The sequence below is a fragment of the Enhydra lutris genome, unplaced genomic scaffold, assembly GCF_002288905.1.
Source record: "Enhydra lutris kenyoni isolate GAN:26980312 unplaced genomic scaffold, ASM228890v2 scaffoldscaffold34, whole genome shotgun sequence".
Lineage (NCBI taxonomy): Eukaryota > Metazoa > Chordata > Mammalia > Carnivora > Mustelidae > Enhydra > Enhydra lutris.
The window spans coordinates 28,961,962-28,975,956 of NW_019154118.1; the positions used below are offsets into that span (position 1 = coordinate 28,961,962).

Sequence of the window (13,995 nt, forward strand, 5' to 3'; positions counted from 1 at the left end):
GCCCAAATGCAGCACAGATCCGGGACCACGTGGCAAGGAGAAGCACCAGGCAACACGGCAGCAGAACGGACACGGACAGGGGAGCAGCACAGAGAAAGCGGTAAATGATGGCCCCAAAGAAGAAAGAAAGGACACAAATGCAGAAAGATGATGTGGGAGCCAACCCAGAGAAACGCATGTTCAATGCTTTCAACAGAAGCCAACAGGATGATAGCTTTTAATATATACGATATCGTTTTATAAACAAATTGGCTGAAATACACCTTTACATTTATTAAAGAAAATGTTGATAATGATTAATCCATCCTAACATTTCTAACTGCTAAAAGTGTTCTGGTTAAATAAATGATTAAAAATATGTATCATTCTAAAATTAAAAATGAATAATTATATATATTCATATGGCTAGTTTCAAAAACGTCTGACAAAAAAGATATTAAAACATCATTTCATAAAATTTAAATATCATAAAATACTATAAACTAGTTCAAAGGAGAAAATAAGTACATATATTCAAATGCGTACTCTTCTATTGAATGCATAATTTCAAAATTAAACAGCTCTATACCTTACAGTTACAAATCACTGAATTTTGGCAATTAAGAGTCCATGAAAATTAAAGAAAAATGTTGACTGAAATAGTTTTTAAGTGTGCATCACCTCTTTGGTGAATTCCAGACGTGATTTCATGTTCAGATTTCCACCAAGTCCCCGTATGAGACTGATAATAAATTGGTCGTGATTTTGGCATCCACGTAGATGTGACAGTCCGTTCATCACAGTGCCAACTAGACTTGTTTCAACCACATAGTCGTTCTGTTGATTAAAATCCATGGAACAGAAAAAAACAAACATTAATCAGCAAACACAAACATACAGATTTACATTCACCTCTCTTTTCAAGTACGATTGTTAAATGTACCCCTCTACTCAAGATGTAGAAAGTTGATATTTCATTCAGTTTATATGCATAAACTTTTTAAAAAAGTGATTAGAAAAATGCAAATTGTGTATTTCTAGCAGTAAGTGCTAGAGCCCTTAACTGTTGGTGGTTTGTTTACTTCCTAAACTTGAAGAAAAGAAAAAGACCATCACTGAGCAGGGTCTAGAAAGAACAGTCCTCCACTTCCCCCTGCTGATAAAAAGGAAGCTAGAGGACACTGCACAAGTATGGCTGGTACAAGCAGACTTAACACAAAAACCATGTGGATTTGGCTCTCTACCAAAATGAAACTTGTGGGTTGCAGTGATTTCCATCTGTGGGCCCCTGGAGCCCTGTGCGACTGCCAAGGGGCTGAAAGTGGGGAAGGTTCTCATTCACTCAATCTCCCACGGACTTACAGAGAACCATTTATGCATCACTTGCATGTCCCTGTGGTGCTAGGTATGAAAAAAAAAAAGAAAAGGAAAGAAAAAGAAAGGTGAACTACACAGAAACTCCCATGCCTGCGACTCCAGTCTCGCAGAGGAGATGGCCCATGAGTCCCCGTAAATGCTGCAGAGGAGGACACGGTGCTCTCAGAGTCAGTCAGATGGAGAGCTCAGCTCGCCTCTTTGACAACGGTCACAGCTACGCCCACCCCTGAAGGATGGGATCTGCGGGGCATGCAGAGAGCACAGCACATGCAAAGGTAAGCCACTGGGGTAGTTCAGAAATGAGAGGGAGGCAAGGGCCAGAGTATCAGAATTGCAGAGGCCACGGTATGGAGTGCAACTTTTAGCTTCACTAATTTAAAAGTGTTTTTAAGTAAGAGAGTAAAATGACCCAATTTACATTTTTTTAAAAATTGCTCTGCAAGAAAAAAATATTTTTAGAGGATTGGAGAAACAGGAGGAGGAGCACGAAAAAGGGAGAAGGTGAGTAGAAATGCTGTGCTAAGAATTCTAGGCTTTAAAGGTAAGATAAAGGAAACAGTTGCACTTTCTTCTACATTGTCTTATTTGCTCAGTTGATACAAGAAAGCAAAGCTCTTGTTAGAGATAAAATCAGCATTTGGTTTGGGTACCCATTATGGTATATCTCAGAATGTAAACACAGTGGATGAAGTACAAAATAAGAAGGAAGGAATCCTCAACACATAAAAAAAAATGTCAAGCATAGGGACCTGACCTCAAAACAGAATCAGTTTATCTTCTAACTGAAATCCGTTCTTTGGCTTGATCATTCATCCTGTTCTCATGCCTGCACTCAGAAACCCCTGTATATCAGTAAACCCCGCCCAGTGTTACAGTTCCCCTTCCCCCTCTAACAGTCCCCCCACCCTCGCAGGTGACCTCCAGAACTTGCTCTGGAGACCTCCAAGGGCTCCGCATCCGTCACGCCCCTGAAGTCAGCAGAACTGCTGCAGAGCAGCGAGGACAGAGGCGGCAGGTGTTTCCTAAAGCACACACGCTCCTGCGCGTCTCCATGACCACAGCTGGGTCTGCGGACACACTAAAGCGTGGTCCTCGCCCTCATGGAGCCGAAGGCGTGCAGGTGTGACAGAAAGAAGACAACAGGTCATCAGGCTGGAGGGAGTGCTGCGTCCCGAGGCCTCCAGGGAAACCTCGGTCACTCACGTCCCGCTACTCACCAGTCCCTATCCCTCCATCTCTATCCTTACAGGAAGGAAAGGAAAAAGGTGAGAAAACTGAAGTGAGATCTCCATTTCTCCATAAATCTTATTTGGTCCCCAAGTAGTAACCACTAAATCAAGTTCAAATTAGCAACCAGATACTTCCCAAAAGTACTTGCACTGCTATTATGCCTTAATTTTTCTGTTTACATTTCTCATAAAAGCAACGACACAAAAGCCGAAAATAGTTGAAAAATCATGCAGAACCTGTAAAAGCCCTCCCACATCTTCTGTGCAAGTGAAACTTCTGTTCATGCTTCAAATTCAAAATTAAGTGTGATCACCTTTTTAAACTCTCCTAGAAGACAGCAAATCTCTTCATCCGATTTTGATGCTCTTTTCACATCTCGTCTTTCATTAGGCAAACCTTTCCCAATCAGAGACTGTCCTGTCCCCCTCTAAGTCTTGTCTAGTGCTTGCATGATAACGTATCTTACATATCCAGTAATATTTTGGATAGACAGTTCTTAATAATATTGTAATAACTTGCCTCCCTTTTCTACTTTAGTATTAACTTGACATTGTTTTTAGTAAGAAATACAAGCAGTAAAGTAAATGTAAGTATGCTAAGCATACTTAGCACCACGGGGACATTTACTGACAGTGAAACCTGACAGTAACATGGTTTTGCTAGTAAAAAAAAAAGGGAGATTCCACTATTCAAGATTTTTTGGGAGAACTGAAGTGTTTTAAGCACAATAAAAAGTTAAGCCAAGACAAAGAGCAGGATAGCAGTGAAGACACCTACTTCTCATTCTGCCCCCAGATTCTGACCGACAGGCAGCTGTCTCTAAGCAAAACTCTTAATCACTTCTAGCCTAAATGACTAATTACGAAATATTATGGCTAACTTACCTGCTTCAGAACCCACTGTAAAGCTTTTTCAAAGTAATCTCCAATCCAGTTTTCAAGATTATTCCTGTAATCAGGAGGCTGATTCTTCAACCAAGATTTTATCAGAGAATTAACATCTGTCTCTTCATCACTGAAACAGATTAATAAGCATGTAAGAAATTACTCAGGAAGACACTGTCAGGGCAGTGGATTAAATGTCTGCCTTTGGCTAAGGTCACGATCCCGGGGTCCTAGGATCAAGCCCCACATCGGGCTCCCTGCTCAGCAGGAAGCCTGCTTCTCCCACTCCGCCTGCTTGTGTTCCCTCTGTCACTGCCTCTCTGTCTAATAAATAAATAAAATCTGTAAAAAAAAGAAACAGCAAGCAACTAATTTCAGAAACAGTCTGAACCAACTTGATAACACTATCATGTCACATAACGCCAAAAATGGCTTCAAATGGTGCTACCAGAGTAGGGCATTTATACAGACCCATACGTGTCAAACGCTAAAACAAGAATTCAAAAAGCAAAAGAAAGCTTTGTAATTACTCATTTTGGAAAATGGAATTGGCGCAATGTTTATGCTCTGGCCTGAGACTACTCTACATGAGATCTAAAATTCATTTATTCTTCATTTTTGCCCCTGAAGCCTCCTCCAACTACATGGAGGAAGAAAGGAAACATTAGTCAAGAGGTTTCCAATTTGTACAGAGAGAGTCACTTTCCTAGGTTGGCCTGGGTTGGCCCTAAAATTCTATGAATCAAAGATTCTATGATTAAGATACTGCTACTTAGTTTAGGATTATTAGCCTCTAGCTCACTGACAGCTTGTTCACTTCCTGCACTGGTAACATTTAAACAAAAGTAAGAGAAAAAAAAGAAACAATGAAATACTTGCTGTGTCACTGAAGTAAACAAACAGTCCTTAGCGACTGTAACACACTGAACACTGAAACAATGTAACTGCACTAAAAGAGTTACTCTCTGTCAGAAGTAACACCTAACAAGAAGTTAACAGAAAATGAGGAGGCACGTATTTACATATCATTCATACAACTTATTCCACTCCGAAACCAAACAGGTAACTGCAGACTATCCTCACGTCACGTAGGCAAGAGCTCTGATGGTTTACCTAAGAAAGATCATTCCCATTCTAGATATTGTGGCTGGCGAGGCACAGCTTAAATCGTGAGTTTCAAATACAAAGTTAACATTTGGGCCGAACTGAATCCTCTCTCCGCTGGGCATGGTGAGGAGCCGATTGTCATCCAGAACGGAGTTCAGGGACTCGATCCACTCGGGGTCAATATCACCATCACATATTATCCAGGAGCTCACATCTGTTTTCAGAACAAAGAAGGGGAGGTAAAATAAAACTAGACGCAGTGATAACAACTAAAAATAAGGAATACAATAACCACCTCTTCCTCTCCAGAAGTAATTTCCACCCAGTGTTATTTTGTGTTACAAAGAGCCAAAGCACAAGCTGAGCTCTTTCCTGTGAACCTGCAGTACAGGCGCCCTCGAGGCCTCACGGGCACTCCCGGCATCACTGGCCAAAGGCTGGCCGCGAGCCACGCGCTAATGCCCTACCTGCCCCCAGACATATACAACAGGGACCTCCCTAAAGGACAAGACAGTGTGTGCGACTGAGCTATTTCCAGTCCCCTGACCCTGTGCGATATTCTCCACACCTCTGTCTTCTACCAGGTCGTAAGAATAGAGTATCTCTTGTAGTAAATATAGGAAACCTATTTTAGCATTCTACTTGAGAAATACAAAATTCGCCCATCAAATTTCTTTGATACATTAAAAAAGCTGACTTCAAAGTGGAGAGGCAGTGTTGTATATACAAGGTTTTTCGGAGACAAACTCGTATTTTAAATCCTTCCTTCCTAAAGTGAGAGCGGTTTCAAGGGTCCTTAGATGTCAACTCAAACTGGAAAATATCACCCACACAAGTGTGACAATCAATATAGGCAACATCTGGCTTTTACTTACTGTGATATTATTAACCACAGTGCAAATGAAGAACTACACAGAAAATCTCTTTCAATGTCTCAATTCTAAGCCCCTCCCTCACTGGCTGAGAAACACAACTTTTAGTTACGACCTTATAAAAAGTAGGAAGTCTTCTCAGATTCTGGCCGAAAGTGGCTTTAAACACCAAATCAAAAAATTGAGAGCAAGAAGTCTACTGTTTCATAACTTAAATTTTTAAAATTATCCAAAACACTGTATTCCAAATTATGAGTTAGAAGTGTTCACACACATACACACACACACACACACCGATTTTAACCCCAAATAAAATCTGTCATCTTCTTATTTGTGAGGCACTAAGATAGCAACCCAGAAAGATTTTCTATTTTTTCAGTAACTTAATCTAGTCATGAATTACAGCTCATCCGGATTACCCCGAGTTTCTACTGTAACAGGAGCCCCTGTTCAGTCCGGATCAACACGACAGCACGTCTTGGGTCCCTCTGAAGTAAACGGTCACATACATCATTTACAAGGCAATTCACAGTCATGTGAAGGCTTTCATGAGGACAGCATTAGAGACACGTCCTGTCGTCCTCTCTAAAGGACTAAGGAAAGCAGTGAATCACAGAACACAGACCAACCTGGAGGTTCCCGGACCACCTGGCGAGCGCTGTTTGTCAAAATGCCATCGGACCACTCCCGCGTGTCCATGTCAATATGGCCCAGCAGCTGACGCCGCGGCATGGCTTTGGGATTCATGGTGTACTGCTTGACGGCTCTGCCGACTCTGCACAGCGCCGCCCGCAACATCCGCCACAGGGTCGACTTCCCAGCGCCGCTCGGGCCGACGACGACAACGCCCATTCGCTGGCGTAACTGTTCGTACAACTCTAGAGCCTTCTTGATCTAGTAGAAAACAAATACGTCCGTATGAGAGTTACGGTACGTAACCATCTGCTCTCACTCTGTAACAAAATAACACCCAAATAAATCTGAGCTCGTTTATACTATGATCTTTAAGTCCGAAATCTAAAAGACACAAGTATACTTTCCAAGTCATTTGACAACACAACATGCTCACTCTTTTATTCACTCAAATATGATATATTCATTATTTTATTCATTAATTCATGGATATTCTGTATCTCACCAAAAAACAAACAACCTGACAGAAAAATGTTCATTTTGAAAATGTACTAGTGCTACATTAAAAAAGCTGCTAAAAAGAATTCCTCCTAAGAAACTGTCAAAGTGAAACTAAACCATAAGTAATCAATTATCAAACACGTATGACAGATCTACTATGGGCCAGGCCCTGTAAGGGGCACCAGGAATAAAATGATGAGAAAAATAGACGTGGATCCTGGGGCACTGGGGTGGCTCAGTAGGTTAAGTGTCTGCCTTCAGCTCAACTCATGATCTCAGGGTCCTGGGATCAAGTCCTGCATTGGGCTCCTCACTCAGTGGGAAGTCTGCTTCTCCCTCTCCCTCAGCCCCCCACCCTGCCCCGCTTGTGCACACTCTGTATGTGTCAAATAAATAAATAAATCTCTAAAAAACAAAAAATAGACATGGATCCCACCTTCCATGAACACTACTACCTGATGAGGGAAAATCAGTATTCATGCAATATACGATCAAGTGTGAATAAGTACAGGAAAAGTAATGAAACACACAGCAAGGAAACCTCATCTGGACTCAAAGATCAGGGAAGGCATCCATGAGTAAATGAGATTTAAACAGAAAATAAAAGATAAAGATAGCTAATAAGTAATTACCTAAGAGAAAGGATCAATATATTCTAAAGTATTTTTTTAAATTTTATTTATTTGACAGAGAAAGACAGGGCAAGTAGGGGGCAGAGCAGAGGAAAAAGGACAAGCAGACTCCAAACTGAGCAGGAAGCCTGAGTGGGGCTCGATCTATGACCCAGAGATCATGACCTGAGCCGAAACCAAGAGTCGGACGCTCAAACCCACTGAGCCGCGCAGGCGCTCCTATCACGCTTGACGGTTACCTGATTCGGTATGACTTCATAGTTGGCCTCCTCAAAGACTCGCTGTAACGCGGAGCTCAGCTCACCATATTCCACTTCTTTAAAGTCAATCCCAGGAAACACATCTTTAATCAGCGCATCAAACCGCGAGCAATCGGCAAATGTAAACTTTGACATTGTATTAAGCCTCAGGGCTTGTACCACAATATGACTTTCATCAACTAGAGGAAAAGTTTCATTTAAAATTATTAGTCACTTACTTTAGAAAGTTTCACTAACTGTAAACACAATTTTCAAGTACCCTGAGAGCACTACTAGTAATTACGTGAGGTGCTAGAATTCAGTAGCAGTTAAAGCGCTGCAGTACCGTGTGTATGTATTGACGAGCTTACCTTACTATCGTTTGACCACTGAGAAACAAGGGTCCCTAAGTACAGTTCTGGACTCTTTCATAGAACTTGAGCCCCAAGTTTCCCAGACTTTAGTTAATAATAAACATCACTGGAGGACCTAGGCAGCTCAGTCAGTTAAATGTTTGACTCTTGGTTTCAACTCAGGTCATGCTCTCGGGGTCCTGGGATCGAGCCCTGTGTCGGGCTCAGGGCTCAGCACGGAGTCTGCTTAAGATTCTCTCTCCCTCAGTCCCTCCCTTCACTCACATGTGCTTTTTCTCCCTCAAAAAAATCAATCAATCAATCTTAAAATAAAATAGAAGTCGCTAGCACTTATAATTGTATAGAACTTCACCATTTTTATGTGATCCTTATAACAACTGTATAAAGTAAGAAACTGTTACATTATTCTGATTTTATATATGAGGATATTAACTCTCTGAGGGTTTAAGTGATTTACCCGAGGAAGCAGAGCAGTATAATGGCTGAACTCACACCCAGATCAACAAGGTCCAGACTCAGGCATCTCCAAATCCACCAGGACTGCCTCCCAGAAATTCGAAGTCCTGAGACTAAAAACTAACTCGGCAACAATCTTTAATCAGACCTGCTAAAAAATGATTCAGAAACCCATCCCTAAACCAAATATAACTATGAACATTGTTGCAAGATTTTTACTTTTTCAAGAATAATTAATATCCTTTAAGTAGCTGCTGATAGATAAGACATATCTATGAAGGCAAGAAACCATCTTTCGTCTGGTATTTCTCTGTAACGGCTGAATATTTCCCTGTTTAAGTACGTGCAAAGACGCAAGGCCACAACAGAGTTTGTCTCAAGCATTAGTAAGCCATCTTTAATTACTACAGGTCTGGTTTCAATAGTTCTTAAAAATCAGCAGAGAGAGACAACAGAAAAATAGTAATTTAAGTAGCTCACCAAATGACTTCTCTTCCCCGGCATGTGCCAACCCAATAACAGAGCTAAGCAGCTTCATTTGTTTAAGAAGCAGACTTTGACCATTTAAAGCCCAAAGAGATAATTTCACATGTGCATTTTTCTACACTGACTTATTTTCAGTGTCTTAACTTGGTTTTTTGTTTGTTTTTTCGTGGGTTTTTTAGTATTTATTTAACAGAGAGAAAAAAAGAGAGAGGGCATACAAGTGAGTGGAGGAGTAGAGGCAGAGAATTTCAAGCAGAATCCATGCTAAGCAGGGAGCGCAATGCGGGGCTCAATCCCAGGATCCTGAGATCATGACCTGAGCCAAAATCAAGAGATGGACACTTAACCAACTGAGCCATCCAGGGACCCCTAACTTACTTTGGTTTGTTGTTGTTGTTATTGTTGTTTAAGAATTTATTTATTTATTTATTTGAGAGTATGTGACAGAACTTGGGGGGAGGGGAGGGGAGGGGCAGAGGAGGAGCAGGTTCCCCGCTGAGCAGGGAGCCCAGAGTGGGATGTGATCCCAGGACCCCAGGATCATGACCTGAGCTGAAGGCAGACGCTTCACCCACAGAGCCGCCCTGGCATCCCAGGCTTCATTTTACCAATGTGGAGGGCTGAATACTTGGCCTTTCATAAAGGCCCACACCCATGGGTGGGGCAATCATTTATCTTACACAACTGGGTAAAAAAGGCAGTAAAATATAGTAAAATATCATGAGTCTGATCTGAATAGATGATTTGATAAATACATAAATAGCGAAGAAGAGACCAATCTTATTTGCAGAAGAGTTTCAAATAATATTTGTAGATATTCCTCCTCTAAGAGATGGGGCTTACTCCTTGCCTGCCTGCTTGGAAGGTGAGCCACCTTCTGTAACCAGATTCCGAAAGTGGGGAAAGAGGAAAACAGTGACGGCCAGTGACTGTTACAGTGGAGACACCCCGCAAATACTAAGACCATCCAGAAGGTGGACATCAGCAGTGACACCGTGTGCTCACTGTGCACACGCGGACACACAAAGGGTCTCAGTGATGCGCTAGGATGGGCCCTTCGCCTCTCTGGTGTTCCTTCCACACGTTCAGAACCTCGTCTCATCGTGAGAGAAACATCACGACAAAACCCAGACTGAGGAAGAGTCCACAGGACACAGGACCTGTACCCGGGAAACAAAACCAGCCCAACTGGGAAAGCATCACAGCACCTAGGAGACTAAGGACACATGACAACAAGGCGCCCCAGACTCGATCCTGGAGCAGAAAGAGCGTTAACGACAGATCAGGTGCCATCCAGAAGAAGTCTGGACGCCAGTTAACAGTAATATGCCTTAGTTTCGTCATTTGGACAAATGTGCCATAGTAAGAAAGGAAACAATGGGAATGCTGTTTTTACAACTTTACTGTGAATCTACAATTGTTCTATAGTTAAAAGGTATTTTTTGTAATGTTAAGTTTTTTAAAGGGTAACTTTGCTTGTTATGCTATCTCTTTGAAAGAGAAAATCCCTGCCAGTTTCTACAGTTCTGGTTTCCATAAGAGAGAAATTCTTAGGCTCTGCCCCAGACATGCAGACTCAGGAAGCTGGGCATAGGGACCTAACACTGGCGTTTGACCAAGCCTCCAGGTGATTCTAATGCACATCACACGTTGAAGAGACGTGGACTACACTATTCCTCTACACAGCACAACTATCTAGTATTTAATGCACATTTTAAAGTTATGATAGGACATTGGGTAAGAACTAGGGAAAATGTGAATGAAGTATAGATTTCAGTTAAAAAGTACTATCAATACTGGTCCACTAGTTGTGACAAACAGAGTTGCTAGTCTAAGATGTTAACAACAGGAGAAACAAGGGGCCAGAATCTAAAAGTGTTCTAATTTAAAGGTTTTTTTTAAAATGAGATTGTAGCTGAGTAATGAACCCTACCATTCTGCTTAATGCCACTTTTCTTCAGCTGCCTAAGAAGGCCTCCACTTCCTCTAAGAACGGTCTTCAAGGCTCTTAGACCCCAGTCGTAATGTTGCTGAGGCGTCAAAAGTTCCCTTAAATAGACACAGAAATCACAAAGCATTAGATAGCTGTAAGAAATTATTTTTATTACTAAATTTAAAGAAAAACAGACTATAAGTACAGACATACAGAAACAAGTACTGATACTCCAATCAATTTATGAAAAGGACCCAGTCACAGGACCTGTCACTCCAGTAAAACACTGAAGACCGACAATTCCCAAGGACGAGGGTGAACCTGTCATGGCCTGACTACCACCCTCCTGAAGACACTAAAGGACAAGCACCTGAGGCCATTACCCCTCAACTCTTCCGTCCATTTGCCTGGCTCTCGATTTCTGGCACTCCAGTTCTCAGCAGCTCCTAAGTAGTATGAACCAGAACTCTAGGTCGCCCAAAAAAGCTACAAGCCCACTGCTATTACTAGAAATAAGACATAAGAGAAATTGTGGAAGATTCCCTCCAGAGAACAGTAGGCTTTGAAGGGTCTGCTGAGAGCATATGATCAGCATCATTTAGCTGGTGCACCCCAATAAAAAAATGTTGCAGAAAATACGTGAGATCAAATTAATAGCGTTTAAGGAAAACAAACAGTTTTGAGTCAGATGTTTTATTATTCAAACTAGAATCTTCCCTATCGATACCTGAAGTACAATATAATCACCAATATGAAAATCACTAAATCACACTGGACAAATGTGAAAAATGATCACTAATCCATAATCAATCACTGGAACCAAAAAATATAAAAATCCTTAAGAGAGGAAAACTCACCTGGCTAGATTGAAGATAGCTACCAGTTTTCTGCCCAAGACTCCGGCATCCTTGAAGCCTTCCGAATACAGAATAACTTCTGCAATAAGTTCATTGTCTGGACGAGACATGGCTACTGGCCTGAAAAGCTGTTTCAGATTGTCAGGTAGCTTCTGTCTTCCTCCATAACCTTTTCCAGCAGGATTCATTGTGATGAAAATTCCAGAATTAGAATTTATTTCTACCTGAAATGTTCATTTAAAATATAGGCATTAAATATTTGTAACTATAAATATAAAACAGGTTGCTAACCCATATTTTATTGTACATATTCCTACACACAAATCTTCGACCCCGGCAGAGACGCACAACCACCCCCCAAGGAGAGCGCTGCTCGCAGAAGTCCTTGATAACCAGTTCTCGGAGTCGTCCGTGCCTGCTGAAAGCCTCCTGGTTTCAGGCCCTTTGCTAGGTACACAGAGACAACACAACTCTGACCGAGAGTCCGTAACAGTCTATGCCCTTCTGAAGCTTACAGCCCACAGGGAAGCACCGTGTGATTCACGCTTTGACAGGGGAGGCCCAAGACCACGAGAGTCGCTGGTAGGAACACCTTCAACAGCACACTCAGTGCAGAGTCAGAGTGTGCGAAAGACAAATGGGAAGTGAGCACAAACACCTAGAGCAAAAACACCCGGCTAGAAAGAAAGGAGAAAGAGAAGTGGTTGGAAAGCTGAGCGAAGGGAAGGTTGGCTTCTGTTTTAATTAGATCAAATATTATAATAGTATTACATACGACACTGCATGTTATTAAAAAGGAAAAGATGTAGTTATGTTTCAAAGCCCAAGAGGAATGGGGAGAGTAGGAAGGGCTCCGTCTATCATGGAGGCAACAACAAAGGCAAGGTCCTTGGGAAGGAGATTCCAGCGTGTAAGTGGAAAGATCAGTGCTGACTGGGAGAAAGGACAACTCCTTCTGTTTGTTGCAGGAGGAAAGGAGGGAAAAAAATTCAGTGTGTAAGAAAGTAAACTGTGATGGCAGAAAGGTAAAAACTTGATCATTCCTCTCTTTATGAAGAGTTTAAGCAGCATGTAAATAACATTATTCGTGACTGAGAACTGGTCTCACTTCCCTGCCTGCGCTGAAAAACCTGTCCTGTGAAAATGTTATTACGGATCAGAGGATAATTTCACGGGACTTTGAATTTGCAGTGTCGTCGTCATCATGCACTATACAGAGAAGCTCCCACTTTCTTCTACACAAGCAAGTTCACGCTCTCATGACTTGAGTGTGTCTCTGATGGGGAAAAGTGAGGAAGGGAAAAAGCCAAGTGTTTAACTGTTGTAAGATCCACACGGAACAGGGATCAGAAACACAAGCCTCAGACTGAGACAGTCCTGGGGTCAGTTCCCAACCCCATGACTTCCTCCTCACTCACCAAGCCGTGATTTCCCCATCATAAAGTGGAAAATGTGCAGCAGCCCATGCCCCGCAGGATGCAGATGAGCTCGCAGCAAGACGGGACCAGGAACACAGGGCACGGAGCCGGCCACGCCAGTAGGTACCACCGGGGATGCAGTACCCCATACGGAAACTCTGACGGTGAACGGTCAAGGGGGACCAAAAGACGGTGACAAACCTCGGACAGCACACACGTGAAAAGGTTGAACGGGGGTGCCAGAAGAAACAATGACCAAATATTTGCCTGAGTGGGAGTAACGCAGAGTTGTAAAAAATACCTGAATTCTTTAAATTCCCAATTTTTCTATACCTCCTTGCCAAGCAGTTCGCACACAGTTCTGTGATTCTTCAAAGCATCCTGAATTGTCTGGATCTGCATGGACACGGCTGACAACACGGACTCTTCCAGTCTGTTGAATTCATCAAAACAGCCCCAGGCCCCACACTTCACTAGACCAACAAAAATTCGTCCCATTGACTTCACATCGATGCCCTAAAAAGGAACAGCAAAAACTATATCCGTGAAGAAGTAGTTAGGATCTCTAATAATCATTTAATACTTTGACATTTAGGGGCAAGGTAATCATTTCATCCACCGGTACCTTTTTGGCTCTTTTTAAAGCACAAATCAAATAGCTATACTTTATAGGGTTTAATAAACAAGTAATTCATGTGAGAGTTCTGGGAAGTACACTCACTTCTGGAAAGTTATGGGTACTTCCCAGAACTAAACAGATATAAGATTTTCAGTTATCCTTAAGCTGAAATACAAATCCTACACAAAATGTTTTGAAAATGGTGTTTTCAAAATGAATTTTTTTCTCTTTTCTGTTCACTATTGTCCTTGCTAAAAACTTTTCTCCTTCTCTTCTCCTATAATCATTTGTTTTGTTTCTTAAATTTCATGAGTGAACTCTAGGAAACAAACTGAGGGCTGCTTGGGGGAGAGGGCGGTGAAGGGATGGGATAAATGGGGGATGTGCATTAAGGAGGG

General features: G+C 42.0%; 1 protein-coding gene across 1 annotated transcript in view; it reads right to left on the reverse strand.

The window, feature by feature from the left end:
* LOC111153786 (dynein cytoplasmic 2 heavy chain 1) overlaps positions 1-13,995 on the reverse strand; it is a 309,334-nt gene that overhangs the window by 245,313 nt on the left and 50,026 nt on the right. Inside the window, 8 exon segments of the mRNA XM_022513025.1 lie at positions 661-816; positions 3,471-3,600; positions 4,584-4,791; positions 6,079-6,343; positions 7,455-7,654; positions 10,704-10,819; positions 11,561-11,784; positions 13,312-13,494. Coding sequence (XP_022368733.1) covers positions 661-816; positions 3,471-3,600; positions 4,584-4,791; positions 6,079-6,343; positions 7,455-7,654; positions 10,704-10,819; positions 11,561-11,784; positions 13,312-13,494 — 1,482 coding nt within the window.